Source organism: Bombyx mori, chromosome 19, assembly GCF_030269925.1.
Source record: "Bombyx mori chromosome 19, ASM3026992v2".
Taxonomy (NCBI): Eukaryota; Metazoa; Arthropoda; class Insecta; order Lepidoptera; family Bombycidae; genus Bombyx; species Bombyx mori.
The window spans coordinates 7,125,357-7,148,208 of NC_085125.1; the positions used below are offsets into that span (position 1 = coordinate 7,125,357).

The 22,852-nt window shown below is 34.0% G+C and overlaps 1 protein-coding gene and 1 long non-coding RNA gene across 2 annotated transcripts in view; both read right to left on the reverse strand.

Annotated features, from left to right (window-relative positions):
* The window catches only part of LOC100861590 (thrombospondin type-1 domain-containing protein 4-like), a 29,871-nt gene extending 7,397 nt beyond the window's left edge, over positions 1–22,474 (reverse strand). The window contains 6 exon segments of the mRNA NM_001256745.1: positions 2,057–2,327; positions 2,664–3,191; positions 3,285–3,445; positions 3,978–4,161; positions 11,851–12,030; positions 22,305–22,474. Coding sequence (NP_001243674.1) covers positions 2,057–2,327; positions 2,664–3,191; positions 3,285–3,445; positions 3,978–4,161; positions 11,851–11,898 — 1,192 coding nt within the window. The 5' untranslated portion in view covers positions 11,899–12,030; positions 22,305–22,474.
* LOC134200668 (uncharacterized) lies at positions 8,662–11,813 on the reverse strand. The gene is made up of 2 exons (XR_009975679.1): positions 9,617–11,813; positions 8,662–9,418 (listed from the first exon to the last, which is right to left on the reverse strand). It is a non-coding gene; the product is annotated as an uncharacterized LOC134200668 (long non-coding RNA).
* Positions 22,475–22,852: the final 378 nt, after the last annotated feature.

The window sequence follows — 22,852 nt, forward strand, 5'->3', positions numbered from 1 at the left end:
TTTATAGGTATTTAAAAATAACCATATAAATTTTAACATTCAATACGACCAGTTTGTTCTTAAACAAATACTCAAGACGACTTTAGGTTTTCTTGGCAAACCAACTTCTTTGAAGTGACAAGAAGACAATGTTTTTTGTTGGTTTTGTAGACTAGATAACAATGTTTACCAGATTCCGCGCATTCTATTCAAATTGCTCACAGTCTGTAGATAGCATAAAATTATATAACGCTTGAGACTATTTTTGATTAAATTTGTGTTGTCTTTTGATAATATCTAGATGTAGATGTTTTACTGGTGGTTGGACCTCTTGTGAGTCCGCACGGGTAGGTACCACCACCCTGCCTACTTCAGCCGTGAAGCAGTAATGCGTTTTGGTGTGAAGGGTGGGGCAGCCGTTATAACTATACTGAGACCTTAGAACTCATATCTCAAGGTGAGTGGCGGCCGTTGTAGATGTCGATGGCTTCGGTAACCACTAACACCAAGTGGGCTGTGAGCCCGTCCACCTATCTATGTAATAAAAAAATATAAAAAAGAAATGGTGTTCCACATCAATGATGATGAATGCTAGCAAGAAAAGTATACCCAGACGATTCTTAAATCAATTAAACTTTTGCACAGGTACTGTTGCGGCTCACGTTCGCGTTTGGTAAATTTTATTTATAATTTTAATTATATTTATAATTTAAGATACTTCATATATTGTAGTAGTTAGTATGTTACTTATCAAGATTTCAATCTTGCGCTTAGCCTGTAACATTACTTTTGAACATATCTACATACATATGTATGGGTTCGGAAATGATAATTTCTTTACCTTTTTGACCCTTTTGCTAGTTTGTTTTTGGTTTAAATATCTCTGTGCAACTGGTATTTCATCAGGATATAGAATTTTTACTTGTCTTACTTGTGAACCATTGAGAATCGCATTGGCTTCGCACGCTACAAGCTTGAGTAGGCAATGGTGCACGGTGCGATGAACATCCAGAAGGATCGGCGCATCTTACTCCTCTAGATTGTACACCGCCGCCCACACACCAACCAACACACTACAAAAATAACCAATTTGAACATTTTAAAAATCAAACTAAGTTAATTTTTTATTTATTTATTTACTTAATTATGTACACACAAAAAAGAAGACATAGTACAGAGTAATAGGAAAATTATGTACAAAGGCACTGCTTATTTCTTTAAGAAATCTCTTCCAGCAGACCCGCGAGGGGATTATGAGAATAATAATTAAAAGTGATAATTAAATGTTATATGTGTAATAGTTGGAACTGGGAAAGTAATAAGAATAATGTCTCATTACTATACTCTATTCCAATTACGAAGTCCCATGAGACAGATATTATTATTATGTGTGTGTGTAAATTAATTTGTATAATAATTTAGATTTATTGTGTATTTTTTAAATGACGTTTACGACCATGAGCAAAAATGATTATTATTTCAAATTATGCGAAACGTGAAGAGTTACGATCTAAGAAGTGTCAAAAGGGACTTTGTAATTGGAACAGAGTATAAGTTCCCTGATTTACTACTGAATTTTTCATATTCTCGAGAGTTTTATATCGAGGGGTGAAAGATTATTTGGTGACATTTATTTTTGCAATTTTACAGATGAACATTTAAAGGTATGCATTTAAAGTTTAATACCTGGAAAAAATATCATAACAAAAAACTTCTTCAGATATTTGAATGGGGTAAACTTAATTGAAGTTCAAACAAAAAACATCGAATTATTGATACGAATACTAAATAAAATGGACCTTTAAATACAAAGATAAATGTCGCGTATTAAGTGAAATCTGGCTTAAACGAAATAGCCTTTGTCTCCTCGTTATGCAGATTGCTAAACAATATTCACCAAATTTTCGTTTTAACGAGTACATTTTTGTTTTGACTCACACATGACGCCAGTTAGTGGGTAAATGATTGACGATGGAATTAGGAAAAGGAACTCCCCAAAAGTTAAAGCGTTATTTATTTGCTTAAAAATAAAATGTCTTTGCTTGTTCCTTAATTACAGACGGCTTTTTAATCATACTTGCCTCGGACCATTCCGTATATAACCAGCCTCCACCAGCACTGAAACTATACGAAGTGGGCGGAGTGGAAGTAATCTCATTGTCTGTTAAATTTGTTGCAAGAGTTATAACAGGGCCTTCTCGGAAATGATCCGTTCGATCTTTTGGTCGTACTTGGCGTCGTGAATCGAGACGTGGCAAAGCTGTGGTAGTTACTGAGCCATCGCAGTTTGGAACATTACAGCGCTCACTGCTTGGTGGCATTGGCAATGGGCACTTTTGATCGCTTATCTGAAATAAAGCAAAAATTTAGTATTCTTCGTTTGACAGCTCTGGACGTAATTGGAAATATTGTTATGAAATATATAGATAAAGTAGAACCTATATATTTAATAATGGGCATTAATTGTGTAGAAAAAGGGGCTGAATCTAAAAACAGTATTGTGACAACAACTTCGACAAAAACATTAGAGTCAGCAGCTTCTAACAGCGTCGAGAGTGGATCAGATTGTGGATCTATCAAGATTGCGGTGATTGTTGAAAGTTACTACTACAAGAGCTAGATGAAGAACATTTAGAAAATACAAGTTTTTATAAAGTTCTTTTTACGAAGGAATTTGTCCTTACCTTGATAATTCCTCGAGCATGATCCTGAACACATCCCACAATTCGAGTTCTGTGGGCTGGTCCGCAGACCGGACAAGGACCCCACGCTGCAGCCCTCCAACGGGGAGGACATGGAGCCCCAGAACACCTCCGTCGGCGGGAAGGTGGTGCCGCACCAGTACAATGCACTGGAGATACCTCTTTGTCTTCTTTTAAACCAACTTCTACACACTTGAACTTTCCGATTTGTAGTCCTCCGCCACAGGTACGAGAGCACGGGGTGAAAGACATAATTTTCCACATAAATTTCCTATCTCCGATCACGTTACTTTCCGCTTGTGATTGGCTTTCAAGGCTATAGAAATTTGATTCCTTCGATATAGAAGAATCTGTTCTGGGCAAGCTATGGGGTGGTGGGTGGTGACGGTGATGCCTCTGCATCTGGTGATGGGCGGGAGGCATTGAAGTCGGAATGTCGTTACTGGTTTCATCTTCCGTGTCAGTTAAATATTCGTACCTAATATTCGGGTTTGGTTGTGTGTATAATATCTGCAATTATACAATAGATTAGTATATCAAATGAAAAAATAGCATGGTTGCTTCTGTTTAATTAATTGTATTAAGTTGTTTTTTTTTAATTACCATTATGTCAATGGGTTTATGTATCGGACCCACAGCAAAAATGCCGTCAAGACTGGCCGTTCGGGTGTATAAAAATCGGGCTCCAGCAACATCGTAAGTTCCAGGCGCACTCACAGCAAACTCCCCATTTATAATGTACGTGCCATTGGATTCTTTTAATGCTGTAACAACAGTAAACGAAAGTTAAGGAAGCTTCAACGAATTGGTTCATCTAAATTGGTACAAGCTGCGTCATGCGAATAATTAACCACCAATTGTGCAGCCGGCTACCTCCATTTATCTCGCAATTTGTGGCGTAGGCGCCTCTATTGAAGAGCAATGCCGCGATTGGCGTGTGCAATTTCTATTAACCGATTCGACATCGATCTTTGCACCGACGAACACTTCATCTTTTAATTTAAGATCGTGTGTCCTAAATTTCATTCGTCATACCAATGTAAATCGATATTGACGCGGAGACAAATAGAAATGTGTTACAAGGCTGCCGAATAATGAAATTGGGTATTCGACGACAATTTCACGTTGTCCACATCAGGCAGTTGGGTGCTGTAATTATGTTTAACAGATATGAATAGTGGAAATATTTCTGACATTATTTTATCAGTTTCATGTTAATAAATGTTAAGTATTATATCTGGATAGCAATGACTAAACATTATAAAACAAATTTATTTCAACTATAATTGTACTAACCAATGTAGTTTTCGCTAGGAACTACTTCAGTTACATTGAGTCGGCATGCTCCACGAGGCACTGTCGTTACGTAAGAGTATCCGAGCGGGAGTCGTGGCTTCGAGAATAGTCCTGACACAAGACGACTTCCACATCTTAGTTCTCTCTCAGAAGACGAGGCTAGAACACCTTCGCGGCCAACTACCTGTGAACAATATGAAATGGTTTTGTTTCAGGATGCATAAAAAGAAAATCCAAGAATTATTTGAAAATTTTGCCAAATAGGTACATTTTTTATTTTTATTGCTTAGATGTGTAGACGAGCTCACAGCCCACCTGGTGTTAAGTGGTAACTGGAGCCCATCGACATCTACAAACGTAAATGCACCACACACCTTGAGAAATAAATTCTGAGGTCTCAGTGTAGTTATAACGGCTGCTCCACCCTTCAAGCCGAAACGCATTACTGCTTCACAGCAGAAATAGGCAGGACGGTGGTACCTACCCGTGCGGACTCACAAGACTTGTTTATCGTAAATACGATAACGCTTTTATTTAAACCAACAGGTGTAGACAAAGTTTTTATAAAACACGCCGCATTCCAAATAAATTTCATTTTAAAATTAAGAGCGAACTTTGCTCCATCAAAAATGAAAACGCGCGAGGAAACATCAACTTTTTTCATTTTAATTCCGCAGACGGATGTAACCCGACCGCTGATATTAATATAAAAACTCGCTTACTGCAATTTCACGGTATTTTATCCTGATTTCATATTTTCGAGATAAAATGAAACGCAAAATAAAATAAGATCTTCATTTAATAGTTGCCAGCCATATCGAAACGTGCAACTTAATCTGCCAGCCGAAGTAAGCCCAATGCTTATTCATTGGAGTTAAATCCAATTTAATACTCCCGTGTATCGGAACAGCCGTAAGTTAATCGTGTTAATGGATGATCTCTAGTTTAATCCCGGTGTTTCTAGTTCTAAAATTCAATAAGTTAGATAGCCGGCTATCTAACGGAAATCTTTGCTAGTAATTTCTAAGTGTAATCCCCGTTTACATTTTAGTTTTGCTATTCGAATGTTACTTGAGCGATTTAAAAACAAAATAAAAATAGCATTTGTAAAATTTTTAATATAATTTTTTTTTATTGCCCTTGTAGGCATACGAGCATACGGCCCACCTGATGGTGAATGGTTATCGTCGTTCATCGACGTCAGCAATGCCAGGGGCAGAGCCAAGCCGCTGCCTACCAATTAAAATCAGCATTGTAATTGTAATACGGTGTTGGTGATAAAATTAAATGCATACATGTCGTTAATTCATAGGTTGTATTCAGATGATTTTCAATTAGGCTGATTGTAGATTTACCGTAGACTATCTGTGTTGGAATGTGGAAATGATATTAATTTCATTCAATGGTGTGATCATGGCTTTGCACCGGGTCTTCCGGGGTCAAGCTAGGGCTAGATCATAATTCCATAAACTTTATATGGAGGCTCTAGTTGGAATATAAATGAAGTACAAACATCAACACATCCGTGACTAATCTTTTGTTGGTTCAATCACTGAACGATTCGATGTTTGAGAATGTAGTGCATTTGTTGAATGTTAGCTTCGTTTGGTTTTTTGGATGTATGCTTTTAATTCTGTTTATATTTATAGTCATTTGTGATTGTGGCTCATTTACGTGTATATAAGGAAAAAAAAAAAAAAAACACGGAATTTCATCATTTTTAAGTCGTTGTTTATTTGAAAATATCTTCGAATGTTATATTATAATAGACAGGCTTTGCTAATTAACTGGTTTTATTGAACATGTACAGCTCAAATGCGTATGTAGATACAAAAATCTATCCCATCAAACTATCAACTGACCTAGTAAACAATTATTGTTACGCTTGATTCTTCTTTTTTTTTTGTTATATTTTTAATAATGGCAATATTAAATTTAATTGATTCAGAGGTTTGATCGAAACTAAGCCTGTTTGATGCTTTCAATCTTCGCCATAAGTTTATAAATGCATGCTTTTTCTTGGGTCAGGAGAAAATTGTCGTACTTCCGCCTATGTTTTGGAGCGTCTTCGCTGCCAAGCTTGACAGTCACGTCAATTCAGTCCCGATTTGTGCGACGAGGTTAGAGCCGTGTGTGTCTAAGTCGCATCCATAAAGACGATACTCTACCGTCGCTTACCTCTGACCTAGTGCAGGTTCTTTCGGAAGTTATAAATCAGCACTTATAACAGTCAGAAAGCGAGGTGTCTTTCAGACACGATTCACTCAGTTCCCGAGAAACGAGCGGATTGCCTCTAGGGTTTTCAGGCCAACCGAAGGATCAGTCAGCACCCTAGATCATACCCTCAGTACAAATAAATAATTACGGAGAAATACAACAATGAAGGTAGTCAGTGAGTAAAGCAAATCCTTAAAGAACGAATTTGTGGGAAAATTATTTCAGTCCCACGCTAAGATAGCAGAAACAAGAATCAGTGTGAATGAACAAATGCAATGAAATTATCAAATGACATTTCTTAAGAGACAAAAATATTGAAACCGATTTATTAATTGTAAACGTTTTAATTAGACACATGTGATCTCTTCTATACCGTTTCGTAACATTAATGCATCACTAATGTGTTGAAGATATTAGCGGTTGTAATGTGCACTTTTATAGTTTATAAGTGCACATATATCTCAGATTGGGCGGATCGAAAAGTTTAATTTATTTGTATGATTCATTTCCATGTGATTCAGCCCTTTGTGTTATGTGGATTAATTTAGGTTGAGCATGTGTTCGTTATCGTCATAAATACGTTACATATTATGAAAATTTATTGCCTTTGAATTATAAGTTTATATAAATATCAGATACGAGTAAATTATTTATAACCGGAAAAGACCACTTAGATTCTTGATAAAGTGATTTCTCGAATTTTTGATACTATTAATGTTTTTCTTTTATATAGGTCGAAGTCTTTAACGCATTAAATAATTGCATTTGTCTCGGGTTATATTACCAGCATATTTTTTAATTAAAACATCGAGTTTTTAGTATTTTTATTTAGTGTAAATTTCAGTCTCCTTTTTTTGTACTATATACGTAATGTCTTTATCCAGTCCCTTAATGTGTAATCCTTATCCAGAACATCTTTAATGAAATGTTTCTGTGTCAATGGAAATTAATGTTTCGATAAGAATGAAATTTTGTACGCCACATCTTTACGTCGTATTCAATGTTCTATCTCTTCTGTCATTGTCAACTTTTATTAGTCTCTTTTTCTGTCGCCCCTTTTCTGGTAACTTCCAATTGTATTGCATTGCAGTGGTATCTCATGTTTCTACTACATTTTTAATAATTTTGCTCATTGTATTTGTCAATTGCGGCAAACGCATTTTAGTTTGACTTCTAAATATTATTAACACACTTATTTCATAGTATTACTTTGTTCATAGAAATTGGCATCACCTCTGAAGCGACTTCTATACAACTGACTAGGTACTCATTATCTTCTTATAAGGTATAAGACATAGTATGAGGCTTTTGAAAAAAACAATCGCATTTGATACCGATCCGTGTGTAGTTATTTCTTTTGGGCATTTCTTTTTGTCTCGATCTCTGACTTGTAGATCATTTGAGTATTTTATTAGTTAATAAATATATTATCTGAAATATTATTACAAAAATTGTCTCATAATAGCACAGATTTTTATAAAACAGAATTATTACATTATTATTTATTATAACATAAAGTATGTAATTTAAACAGTCGATTTCGTGTATTTCCGATCTTCGAAATGTTTTCAGTCAGTTGTTCTTGACGGCATGGTCATGATTATGGAGTGTTTATCGTTCCGGCCTGCTAGTCTCGCCAATTTCTTTCATAGCCGATTTAATGACACCACACTGTCACGGAGCATTATGCGAAGGTCTTAATTAGACCAAGACATTATATTAGACAAAACGTAAAAAAGGTTGCACTCAAGCAAGCTTTCGACTTACCACTTACCAGAAACTTACTCTTCTTCTTTTCTTTATCCCACTTGGGTGGCGTCGACGCTTACCACAAAATTGCCGCTAATAAAATATTCCGAACCCCAAAGAGAGTTATAACTTAGTACCAAGTATAGTATAGCTTAGTACCAAGCAAACAATAAATAAAACAAAAAAAACCAAAACTGAACAACATGTTCCGTATTCGAACGAACCAAAAACAAAGACATAAATTAATAAATACGTTTAAATTTACATAAATTTACGAGTTCAAAACTAATGTTTAAATCGATAAATCGCAACGCTCTGATTTATGTATTTATTTAAACCGACAAGTTTTTCTTTTCAACAAATCGTTATCGTTTAAGTGACACAGCAAGTCAGTATTTACGCCCCCATAAAAACCCACTCATTATTGTTTCGTCCGAATTGAAACCAGTAGTTAAATGTGTAAAATATGTCCCTTGTCAACTTCGATCAATAATAGTACTAGATTAAGGATCAGGAACAAAAATAAGACGCTCCAGTGGCCACGTTTGCAGACACGAAAACATCTTCATTTCTTAGAAAAAAGTTTAATAATGTTAACGACTTCAGTTTATTATAAACCTTAATACTTAAACATAAAGTTTAATTACCATTGCAAAATATATGTATTTAGGTCCTTTCGTCAGAAAAAGAAAATTATGGAATAAATTTAAAATGTCACTTGAACATAAAAAGTCATCAGTACAAAAATATTTATTCTAAAATGATACTTAAAGCCTAATTTATAAGGTTAAAAATATTTGTTTAAAATTTCGTGCTTATTGTATTGTGGAACTAGATGTAGTTCTTGGTATTACATTTCAATGCTCAGAACACAGTAAGTATTGAAAGACATAGAGTTGCAGAATATACATATTTGTTTTAGGTTTGTTTTGTATGGTCGCAACTATTTTTGACCGATTCAAAAAAGTAGTAGATAATATTTTACATTGCCGCTATTACAACAAATAGGTGATAAAAAATAAAATTGAATAAAGTAAAAATAATATGAAAGGAAACACGAAACATGTTTTCCACGTATTCTTTATACAGAAGTAATTAAAACAATAATGTAGGTTTAATTACCTTTAAACAGATTCAGTTTGTTATAAAGCTGTCTTTTAGAAGTCATTTTTATATGAGCGGTTTCTTTTTTACAAATATAATGTAATCTTATATCAATGAATTTTTCTATAATCAGTTTAATTTAGGCTTATTTGATGGCTGTGTTCGTTTCCCCCAGAAAACAAATCCTTTTCAGCATATACGCTTAAAATATTTACACATAAATATAAAGTTTTTTTAATACTTTTTTGCATTGATTTGCCACCACCATTGAACAATTCTAGAATTTTTATAAGGGTTCTATATTTCTTCTCCTCTTTCTTTCGCGACAATATATATCCATTGTGCACAGCGACAAGGGGCTACTAGGAAATCTACAAACAAAAATAACATTATAAAATAACAAAACTACTCTATGCATTCTCTGTCCAAGAATAGGTGATGTTTGTTACAATAGTTGGTGCCTTGTTGCAAACATTGGCCAAACAATTATAATATTCGTAAATTGTGTTTTATTCACAATATAATTGTGTTTATTATTTTATGAAAAACACTTAATAATATAAATTTACCAAAAAAAGATATTCCTTCCAAAACCTTGGTGTTACGGTGGTTTTTTACTCAGTTTTTGAACGCGCATTGCAGCGTTTTGACGTCTTAGTGTTGGCTATGATTGGACCATACTAATTTGAAATAAGACCACAAATTTATTTGTGGTCTTATTTTTCGGGCCGTTTTTGAAGCGCTAATCGCGAATCTAGTAGTATTATTGATCGAAGCTTGTCAACTATAAAGGGCTTTGCTTTGACCGCCATGTGGTGTGACCGCTATAAAAATTCTTCACATGAAATTCTATCGAGTGCTCCAAATAATAGTAGCTAGTTTTAATTTGATTATCGGTCGTTCAATAACTAATAACTGTCTTTGAAGTATCTTGAACCAAGTCTGCTGTAAATCTTTATTAGGTAATTTGCAGATGACGTCTTGTATTCTAAGAGTTCATAGATATACTGATATATTATGTTCTATAGGAACATGCTTCAAAAGCACAGTAGGTCAGAGCTTTTTTGAATAAAGCTACGACTAAAGCTAAAGAACACCATCATTGGCAGATAAATCACATTCTTTTTTCAATTAAGTGTTTTCGAGGGAAAAAAAATCTCTATGCTAATGTTAATAGACACTTTTTTTATATCGAATAATACAAGATTTTTTCATTATACATAGGCATATCTGAAAGTTAAAAATAATATTTGTAAAAAGAAAATGCGAATCAATTTACTACCATAATTCAGGTTGCCGACATCTCAAACTGTGTCTCGATGCAAATGGATATTTAATATAATAAGTAGACGTTCGTTTAGAATGAGGTCAGTCGCAGGCTATATTATAGACAGTATAAATTTCAATGTGCTATCAGTCGTCTGGATTCGACGCATCTGTTACTTTATTACTTTCAATTGTTTGTCGTTTGTAGCACGAGCCTCGAGAATGGACAAGGCCAAAACGTTTAGGCCGTATGTTTCAAGCCAGAAAAATGTAGCCAGTAGATAAACATGCCGAAATAAGGCAAAACGAATGGAATGTCGACAAAATAAACGACAACACCATAATTACAGTAGAAGGCGACGTGAATAACCGAGGTTGCGTTTATTGAACTAATTAGACAAGTCGTTGACTTTTCATTATTATCCACGACGAGGTTCGCTTATGAGAAATTATAAATTTAGATTATCCGTGTCTGTCCCTCGACACAGACTTAGTTAATATTTTGCACACCAATTTCACGTGGTCTCGTCGTACGTTTGGAACGTTCATTGGCTTGTTTAACTTTGATGGGTTATGTTACAGGACTTGAATCCTGAGAGGCCGGCTGTTTCGTGTCGAGTTAAATTTGGAATCGAAGCTGGTCGATCTCAATTTTGACAACTTTATGCTCACTACGATCGGAATCGATGCTGTGAGATTAATTTGATTTCAGTAAAGGATGAAATCACTTGAGCCTGTTACAAGACAATGGAATTCCAATGGCTATGACGTGAGTTTTAATTGGAGCAACGTTCGGATGAGCAACTAAATCAGATAAGGAGAATTCAGAATTAATCATTCAATAGTCGGCGTCTGAAACAAAGGTGGCTAGGGAGTGCGACGAAGCGCCTATGTAAGCACCCATATGCATCGCATGCCGGTTAAGTGGGTCGAATTTATCATTGCAATATGCACACTACATTATGCAATCCAAATGTTCAGATTGCATTAGATGAATCTCAAACAAAACCTACTTTGATTCCGAATTAGTATTTTAGTAATGGAACGTTTCATGTCGCTTAGAACTATGTATTTGTTTCAGCACGCATATTTGCTAATGGAGTTAAGCAAATGTAGAAACGCGTGACTACACAGCTTCAAGTTTGTCTGTAGTCTACGTAATATCCGTTGTCGAATCTAAACACAACTTATAAGTCGAATGGCGCCAACATTCTTAAGATGGATCGTAAGCGTTGTGATATACCTATTTCTCATTCGTATAATCAAAGTCCAATGTTCCATAACCGACTTGGAATTTGGTCGACATTGTTCATTTCCTGGCCATAAAAAATCAGCAAACCCATTCAATGTCAGATTTTATGAGCACATAATGAAAATGTGCGTAAATTATGAGAATGGAATTCGGTAGAGTTCAACAAACAACTGATTGATACGTTCGCAAGGTTTTGTGAACGTAAATGTCACGTTAATTATATTGGTTTTAAGCTGCAACACTTGTAAAAAAAATTAATGTAAAAAAACAAAAAAAGTCACTTACCATTGTTACGAAAATCACGAACAGCAGATATAAATCGGCTCCTGCCATTTTCGCGACGATATTAACGATTTACACTTCAATATTATTCACTTCTTAAACAGGACAAATTGAAAATCTTTTGTCAGCAAAGAATAATAATTGTTCGTAGTTATTATCTTATATTATGATAATATCATTTATCTTCATAAAAATCAGATAAGCGAGGCTTAGCGCACATGAATTAAATTAATTTTTTTGAATGATCGCATCTCTATCTTTAAGGTGTGTTTCTGATTGTGTATCTTAATAATACCGATAAACGAAGCTATTTATGTATGTAAAATAAATTCCAGATAACCTACATTTAGTTTTGAAAATTTTACAGCTCGTTAATAATAGAAAGGTTTTCATTTTGTTCAATGCAATATTTAAAAAGGCCATTGAGTGGATCGTGAGCTAAATCGCCCATCGTGTTAAATAATGTGCAACGTGTTTGTTGATGCAAATGTCATTGCACGATAAATGCAATATCAACAGAGTATCGGATTTTCATGCCCATCATAATAAATCGATACAATTTCATAATAACAAAATAAATATTGAATTTTCTTTTCGAATGTCTCCTTGACACGTATTGGCTATTAAAATATTATTTAAATATTGACTACACGCATTCACACTTTTGGAATTACCCGTGTAATATTATATTTCGGGGTGCAGTAAGTGTTTGCGCGATGTTAATATTGAGTTTCATGGAAGAACATTTACAAGGAGATTCAAGAGTAATAAAAACAACATTCTTTCGCAGTTTTCTCATACAATAGGCCGCGTGTTAATAAAACATTGAGCTTAACCAAACAAACGAACGCTTGATAACGTGATCGCCGTATCGCCGAAGTGACACTACGCACATTTTTTTTGTTGTACGTAATTTCACATATTTCCTTCGTGATATATCAACTTTTTTTCTTTTATTCCTTAGATGGGCAGACGAGCCACATCACCTTGTTTTAAGTGGTTACTGGAACCCATAGACATTTACAACGTAAATGCGCCACCCACCTTGAGATAGAAGTTCTAAGGTCTCAAGTATAGTTACAACGGCTGCCCCGCCCTTCAAACCGAAACGCATTACTGCTTTACGGCAGAAATAGGCAGGGTGGTGGTATCTAACCGCGCGGACTTACAAGAGGTCCTACCACCAGTAAATTGAATGTTTTTTTTATTTATTTTTTATTGCTTAGATGGGTGGACGAGCTCACAGCCCACCTGGTGTTAAATGGTTACTGGAGCCCATAGACATCCACAACGTAAATGCGCCACCCACCTTGAGATATAAGTTCTAAGGTCTCAAGTATAGTTACAACGGCTGCCCCACCCTTCAAACCGAAACGCATTACTGCTTTACGGCAGAAATAGGCAGCGTGGTGGTGCCTACCCGCGCTGACTCGCAATAGGTCCTACCACTAGTAAACTGAATTTAATTTACTAAACCATAATCTATTAAATCTGTGGTATACACGTTTTTCTTTTGTACTACAGAATGTGTACGAACGTAGTAATCTACACTTTAATTTTCATAATTTTGTAATTTATATTACTCATCCCGTTTAGGTGCGATTAATAATTCAATCACGAAACATGCTAAATTCAATTAATTTTCATAATCTTCTATATATATAAAAATGAATTGCTGTTCGTTAGTCTCGCTAAAACTCGAGAACGGCTGAACCGATTTGGTTAATTTTGGTCTTGAATTATTTGTGGAAGTCCAGAGAAAGTTTAAAAGGTGGATAAATAGGTATGAAAATGCATTTTGTTTTCCCTATGATGTGTCCCCCGTCGCACGGATTCCTTTTGTTTGTTTTAAGTTTACTTTATACAAAAGTTCAGGTCTTTTATTTATCGATTGAGGCACTACTAAGTCTGCCCTGACGGTCAACTAGTTCAATAATAAAAAATGGTTTGAGTTTGCATTTGACATTTTGGTTGATACATCGTTAAGTTTTCTAATATTTAAATACAAACATTATATCATCTTTTTTGTTTGCTTCTTCATGACGCCAGATGATTAAATTAGAAAACGCTAATTAGTCTTGATTTATGTAAATGCGATTACGTACGTAAATCGGCTGTTAAATGAAGCTAGTTATTATAGCAATAAAATTGTCCGACAATAATAATTATTTTACTAATCACAAGCTGCAAACGAAGCGGGTGAGTGTTAGTAATAGGAAATGATAGTGGTATTAAAATTTTTGTTAAAATCATACATTTATCACATATATTTTACGACAGGAAAAAAGACGTTCAGTATAAACCTTCTCAAGGGCGTTTCTCAGTTAAAGCAAACAGATTTTACAGCATCTATAAATAGTCCCTATTGATATCATCTGTAGGCTGGAGTTCATTTTGCGTCATAAAAAGATTTATTATAGATTATTTTAGTTTTAATTCACATGCTGGTGTCGAAGGTCGGAAAACATTTTTTAGGATAATTCGTGACACGTTGTTCCTAATCCACATTATTTTAGAATTAGAATTCGTTGATTCAAAGTAGTGAGTGAACGTTTGTTTCTGAAAATTGTCTTTGTCGCTGGATTATGGTTACAAAATAAAAGTATTTTAAATGGTGTTTTCTTTTATAGTAACTAGTTGCTTATTGCAGAACACAAATACAACCAAAGACTTAAAAAGTAGTACAGCTAAATTGTACAGATTTTTTTATTTTATTTTTTTATTGTATATGTGTGTGGACGAGCTCACAGCTCACCTGGTGTTAAGTGGTTACCAGAGCCCATAAACATCTAAAACGTAAATGCTGCCACCCACCTTGAGATATGAGTTCTAAGGTCTCAGTATAGTTACATTTAAGCTTTGTTTCTTTTTTTTAATGCAGAGCGGACAATTTTTATATAATTTTGTATACTCTAATTTATGTATTTATAAAAAGGTATGACGATAATAAAAATAAATTAGTAGTGGCCTGAAGGATAAGACGCCCGGTGTGTTTGAATCGAAAGAAGCGACTGTGATGAAATTCTGCAGTCATCTTTCTAATTAAATATCAATTTAAAAATACATTTTTACAAATGTCTTTCCCTATTGAGGAATTGAATTCGATAAATAAAGTAAAATTCTGAGGCAGATTTTCATTAATTATTATTTATTTGGGTTTCATTGTTCGTCAAGACTGTTAACAGTGGACAGTTAACAGATTAAACACGTAAGCCCATGGAGCCAAAGTTTGAAATTTGGAGGGAATATGCGTGGAAATAATATTTTTTTCTTAAAATGGTAATGATACACAATAAAATCCAATAAAAAAATCGTGTCTATTTAAGTAAATAGAAAAATTATACTCGATCTTTGAATAAAAATGCTTTAACTAATGTTTATAACATCCTTTTGTTTCGGTTATTATGAAAGATTTCCACTGAATGAATGGACAGGACCGCTCCGTATTGGCGTAATGCCAAAATGAGATAACTTTGTTCTACCATTTACAACGCAGCTAATCTTCGTATAGGATTATATTGTTAGTGTAACACGTAAATCAGAACTTCGTTGACGGGTTAAAATTCACTAAAATCCTTTTACCGTCTCAATGGGAACATAATCGTAAAAAATTTTTTTTTTTATGTGGTCACCCGTCGCACCTACTTTATTTCTAATATTGTTACTAAAACATCGCGGTTGTAATTTTTTTTTTAAGCTTTACGTCTTCGCTGTCACAGCTTTTGAGTTTTATTTGTTTCTTTGTTTCGAAATATCTGCTGTTTCTCATTTCATTTTGTTTCTCTTTTGTACATCCATAACAAATGTGAGCTCAAATAGAATGGGAATATAACGTTTGTACTAACAAAAGAACGTGGTTGCAAAATGACATGCATTGTAACTGCATATGTACATATAATATGTATATCGACGGGTGATATGCGACACCTTTACAACTTTATAGGAGAGCCATTTTGATATGCGACACCTTTGCAACTTTACAGGAGAGCCATTTAAAGTTTAAAATTTGGAAAAAAATATCATTATGGCATAAGCTTCTTCAGCTATTTGAATGTGGTAAACATAATTGAAGTTCAATTAAAACATCGAATTGTTGATACTAATACTAATATATAAATCTACAGTGGTTTTTACGGATGTTCCGTTATAACTACTGAACCGTGCATCCGATTGACTTGAAACTCGGTATCCATATAGAAAATACATGTACTTAATGGATAGGCTAATATTTATATGAGTGTTGGACTCCCTAAACCAGTTGCGAGGGCGTTAATGATGAGAATCTTTGTGGGGGTGAGAAATAATAATGTTAATTTTAAATGGCCAGCGAAGCGGACGGGAGCTAGTACCAAATAAAACTGCCCTTTAATTACAAAGATAAATGTTTGCGTATTAAGCGAAATGTCGCTTAAACTAAACAGCCTTTCAACCCTCTATATAGTTAATTTTTATTTTTGGTGTAAATGGTTAAGCGAATTCAGGGTGGACATCAAGGCGTGAATTCCGCCATTCACCTTAGGCATGAGGTCGAAGGGTTGATTGTATAACGGCTGTCTAACCTATCAAACCGGACCACTGCGTCGTAGCAGAAACAGGCTGGATGTGTTGTTGTGAGTATTCTCAATTTAATTTATTAAGATTTATGCTAAGTATGGCAACATTTATTTTAATGCTTGCCGGCTCGTTGATGATAATTTGTCGTTAGAAATATCTATTAATATCGATATTAATAATAATTATTCTCTTAATTTTTGGAACGAAGTTCCTTATGGGACGATGCGGATAGGTGCACTAACCGGGAAAAAACGTCCGTAACGTAAGATTTTTATTAGTAATGCACACAGTGTACAACTTAACTTTGCAATAACGTACAAAAATAACATATTTTTTATTATTCATTGACCACGATCTAAGAGCGTTCGTTTGCGCAATACACTAACTCTTATGCAAACAACCGTGAATGAAGTGTACCACAATAAGTTCGCACGTTACCGAATGACCGTGGGTTGTTGCGAAACCGCCAGTTTTATTGTCTTTATACCTCGAATAGAAATTAAAATTCATATTTTTATAAAAAGGAAATTCGTTCCTATCCGGTGTCCCACGACACCACACATCTTTTTTTTTCGTTTATTTATTAAGTGTTACGTAACAAATTGAAAGTGTTAAGTTTATTAAACATACATTTATTAAATGTGTAACGGTCGTAAAGTTACGGGCGTTTGTAATAACAACGTAATAACGTATTTATCACAGCTACGCGTCGACAGAAGCGTACTCTGATTGTTTTAGTGATTTCATTTAAGGTCAGGTTTCGTCACATTTCCAATAATTATAGCAGTGGTGATTTATTCGTAATTTAAAATCAGAAATTATTGACCGGACTTATGTAATAATCTATGTCTATAAATGTAATATGTAAATGCAATAACTACCGTTTTCTCCTTTGTTTGTCTAACGATTTTCTTCTGTTTATTTAGTGAAAACATCTAATAAATTCATAGATATTATAAATAAAAAAATATGGAAACAGATTTTTCACACTTCTATAATTTATATATTTATAACTTATAACTTGTGATTTGAACTGTGCCTTAACAAATTTTCGAGCCGCGTTAATTATTATAACCGTGTCGATGGTGCGATAGAAATTTGATGGTGGCAGATAGATACACACTTGATAGGTGTGGTCTGTAATTACGTGTAGATTTATATCTTCTAAAATAAACGATTGTAATTTTGGTAAACGAGTTTCGTTGTACAGAAATTAGTTAGTGTAGAAATAAGTAGATTATAAGGAAAAAATCAAATGAATTTTTATATGAATCTTAATTCGGCTTAACATATACTGTTGAGAATGAGGTAAGAGAAACTAACAGTTAGCTACAGTGAGCTAAACTAACAGTTAAACTAAAACTAAAACTATTTGAGACAAAACCAAATGAACAACAAAATAACATTGATTTATTATAGCTTATATTAGTATTAAAACCATAATTAAAAGGTTTTTAATTATTTGTTTACTGGTGGTAGGACGTCTTGTGAGTCCGCACGGGCAAGGTACCAACCACACCCAGCCAAATTCTGCGTTAAGCACTAATGCGTTTCGGTTTGTAGGTTAAAAGTGAGACCTTACAACTCATGTCTCTAAATGGGTGGCGGAATTTACGTCTATGTGCTCCGGTAACCACTTAACCGTCAGCTTGTCCACCAATCTAAGCAATAAAAAAAATCTGAATATTCAAATATTTTAGGTAAGCTGGAATCAATAGAAAGAAAAGAAACTACGTAGTTAGGTTACGCTACCCTTGTTTTTTTGTTTTTTTTTTTTTTATAACACATCACATTTTTTATCATCATAACAAACACGATTTTTTCGATATAATTGTGTTTTGTAAAAAAATTTTTTTGTGTAAATATCCTCCAATTTATCTAAACTGGAAATCGAACCAAAATACATAAAATCAGAGAGTAGGTAATAATTTATCTATGACATCTATAGGCATACGAACAACATATTATTATAGAATATATGTATATCAATAACTCGAAATCTTCATGTAAAACTACTTTTTTATCAAGATTAACCATTGTACAACGCATAATATTTATATTACAACATAAATTATTGAAATTTTATGTTGATTAGATTCTAATATCTACTAGAAATTTAGATTCTTTGAAGTTATAAATAAATAGCACGATGATTTTAACAATAACAATTTGATATTTTAAATCTCTTTTCAAAACTATTTTAATTACAAAAATATGTTCACAACGGAGATCTGATAATAATTTAAGTGGATTCTTTATTAATGATCTGACACCTTTGGTATCGCTTCTGGTGGTTATAACGTGTATTTAAGTTTTTTACGATTTAATTACTTACTTCGAATAGTTAATTAATAGTTTACGTTAAAAATCGGTAGGCAGTAGCTTGGTTGTGCCCCTGGCATAACTGACATGAAAAGGTGACGGTAACCATTCACCATCACGTGGGTATGCTCGGCTGCCTATAAAGACAAAAAATAATGGCTTCCATTCAACATGAATTACTTAAAATCATTATTTACGATTAGATTTAACTTTGTATTTTATTTTCTACCTTACGAAGCATGAAAATAAGTTGTAGGTAGGAATATAGATGTTACTGTGATTTTAGTGATGTCCATGGGCTTCCGAGGTACTTCCATTTGAAGGATTCAAACTAAGTAAATCGTATGATAGCTGAATTTCATTATTTTTTATTGCTTGAGTGGGTGGACGAGCTCAGAGCCCACCTGGTGTTAAGTGGTGACTGGAGCCCATAGACATCTACAACGTAAATGCGCCACCCACCTTTAGACATAAGTTCTAAGGTCACAATGTAGTTACAACGGCTGCCCCACCCTTCAAACCGAAACGCATTACTACTTCACGGCAGATATAGGCAGGGCGGTGGTACCTACCCGTGCGAACTCACAAGAGGTCCTACCACCAGTAAGATCATTTGATTCATTTGAATCGATAGTGAATTTTATATCTTAGGATGCGTTGCAGAATTTATTTATTTTGTGTTGTAAATAGACTCCGCTAACCGCTTTATATCGATCGGGTCGTGAACTCATTTTCTATTCACGCAAAAAAAAAAACTCCATCTAACGTTGAACGATAAAAAAAATCACCATCGTTATTTTTATCTCGTGCAAAATTGACTCAGTGCGATAACGTTTGGGCCCTTTTCGAGTCAATTTAGGGTAAGCAAACTGTTATGTTTTAGGGCGCCTACGAGGACACAGTACGCAAACTTTTACAATATTTAATATATTTTGTAATTGGCCTATTTTACAGAGTGTTTTTTTTTATCTAGCGCTGTCATAGATTAAATAATAAACGAGATGACGTTACGACACGGCCCGAGATGGAGTGGCAATTTGTGTTCTATCTCGATGCATATTCAAATTGGCGTTACGTTTTTGCCCACACACGTCGGCCTGCCATGGCCCGGTTCCACGTTTCTATTCCTTAACTAAAACGTTCAAAATAGAGTTGTCAGAAAGCTAATTCAGTTACGGATTGTTAGTTGTAATGATTGGATTCGTTTTGAACATATATGTTTTTACGGTTTTCTTCCCAAAGCGGTTTGAAGACTTTTTTGGTTTTTAAATTTCATTAGCGTTTCCATGATTATTATCTATGGTTATGGATGATTATCTATGGATTTATAATTTATACGAAAATATGAAGCTGGCACACATTACATTAGAATTAAATACGTTAAAATGTAATAAATACCTAATGTATTGAAAATATACATAATTAAACATTTAAAATTGACAAACGCAAATAGACAATAGCCAGTTGACTGAGTCCTGACGCTGCTAACGACTAAAATCGAGAGTAACTATTAGCGAAAATTTCCTAATTTCATTTTTCTAAGTAATGTATACAAAGATTTTTGGAACACCAATCTTTTTTCCCTATGTAGTTGTTGGGGATATTCCAAATACGCGCGGAGTGGTAGGTGAGCTCACGGGCTCAACCTAAAAGAACTTACTAACAGAGCAAGAGCAGTGCGTCGCTGAATCTACCAGCGGATCGGAATCGCGACCCACGGAGAAGTTCCGAAGAGAAACGCAGTGGTTTGTTTAAATGGTTTTTTTTTGTAATCAAACACGTTGCTATTTAGTTTACATTACGTATGTATGTAGGCATATAATCAATAATGCATTGCAAATGATAATAAATATCGTAAGACAGATAAAAATATTTTAATGTGCATTGTTGTCAATGCAAAATTTGATAAATTATTTAATCCACCTTGAAAATGAACTTGTATATTTGTTATTTTATTACACAGAAAACATATTTACAGATACATATATTATAATGTCGAATACGTATAATTTTTCTCTAATTTTTACTGCATATTTTAAAAGATGTTTTAATTTTCAAAATGTTAAATTAAAAATTTCTGGGACCGATTAATGCTTTTCACGAATTACAATGCAATGCAATGACAACAAAACATGAATTTATTTATAACAAAAAGAGTTCAAGATATTCAAATATTTTAAAATTTGTTCAATGTGGATTTTATTAGTTTGTTTCGAAAAAACAAGACTTCAAATTGGACTAATAGTATATAAAATTAATCCAATTTAGATTTAATTTGATAGACAATTATTAGAAACAGGATTTATTCAGCGACGTTATAAACATGGACGGGTTTACGAAAGGCCCTTGCTGATGCAAATACCGAGGCACGGCGACCTAGTTCGGGCCATCTCTGTTGATAAGAGAAATTAGACAGATAAGCGATAACGTTACATGACATTGGGGTCCGAACGGCCTTGCTGAACATATCAAATTCTCGGAAATTCAAGAATTTATAAATAGAAAATCGAGTAAAATGTTGTTTTCGTTGCAAAGGATTGGTATAAATTATACGAAAAAAACCAGCAGAGTATTGATTCTGAAGTTTTTTTTTAGGTTACTATATTTTTACTACACTCTATTTGACGTATAACTAAAAAAAGAGGTTTTCCTAAATAAAATTATTTTCAACGACAATAGAAAATAGGTTGTATTTCAAGCGTCATTTATTATTTAAAGGTTGGCAACATCGTTATTTTGGCGATTACCTGCCTGATGATCTAATTATATTATTAAACATAAAATACATATATAGGTTTTTTTATTTCAGCACAAATGTGTTCATTAAAACCATTGTGTTTAATTATCATAACAGACCAATGATAACTAGGAAAAGTAAATACGAGAAAGTCAAATATAACGCTTGGAATCAACGCACAATGTTTACAAAAAGCAATTAATATGCTTCCACAAAAACTTAGCCTTATCTAGAATGTTAAATTTCAACTATAATTCATTACGCTCCAATAAATATGTATTTCAATACAAACGCCATGCTTTTTTCAGGTAACATTTGTAAGTGTTTATTTTTCATTCGACATTAATGTGTTTTAAAATGTTTGCTCACCGAAATTCGGAGTAGGTCATATTTGAGGTGAGATAAAATGATTTATTTTAATGTTCAGTTCTCTCTTGAGTAATATTTTTGAGAATATTAATGATTGTTCGTCTGTTCGTCTTATTTACTCACGTGTCTGTTGCATGTAGATGTGGAAATTATTGTATTAATGGTCAAAATAGAATAAATCAACATTAAAATCGGGTCATTCAAAATATGATAAGGTACTGTGATTTCTTTTTTTGTATATTTGGCATTCAATGGCTTATTCGAGTTGTGAAAAAGAAAATATGTTGTGAAACAATAAAAAAAAATCTCATTTTAGTGGTGCAAAAATAACACAAGGGGCTAAAAGTATAAGTATCAGTTCCGGTTATTTAATAATTTGTTTTAATCATAGACACGTCCTTTACCGTTACATAATCAGAAACAACGAATAGAGACGAGATCGGTTAAGTAAAAAAAAAAAAAAACCACAATTCACATAAATGTCGGGGCCGTACAGAGTTCACGTCTTTTCCAATGCGACAACGAAAATTAAAACGCCAGTCAAGCGTTTTGACAGTTCCGCATTTTCGCGCCAATTTTCCGATAAGCGCGTCAAGGCGCTCGTTCGAGTTCTCACACGGTCGGTGGCGCGCCCGCGCGCTCTCTGCGAGGACTGTGTCGCCGTAGCTCGTAGCTGACCGACCCATCTACCACTACCTTACGATTTCATGAGCGTGACGCAAAAATCGACGAAAATGATACGCACTTCTCGAAGAGAAGCAGGATAAATCACGCTTTGTACTGCTCATATTCAGATTGGATGTAATATATAAGCGGTAAAGCGGTAAAATATAGCGGTAAAATATTATGTCCTACTATTGTTTAAATTACAGAACTTATTAGTACACACATTGACGTTAACTTACATTAGATATGTATATTACGTAATTATATAAGTTTCAAAAATCATTACCCCATAATTGAATAATTGAATTCGGTTTTGTTCATTTATATTTTTTTATTGCTGTGTGTTGAGGAGCTCAC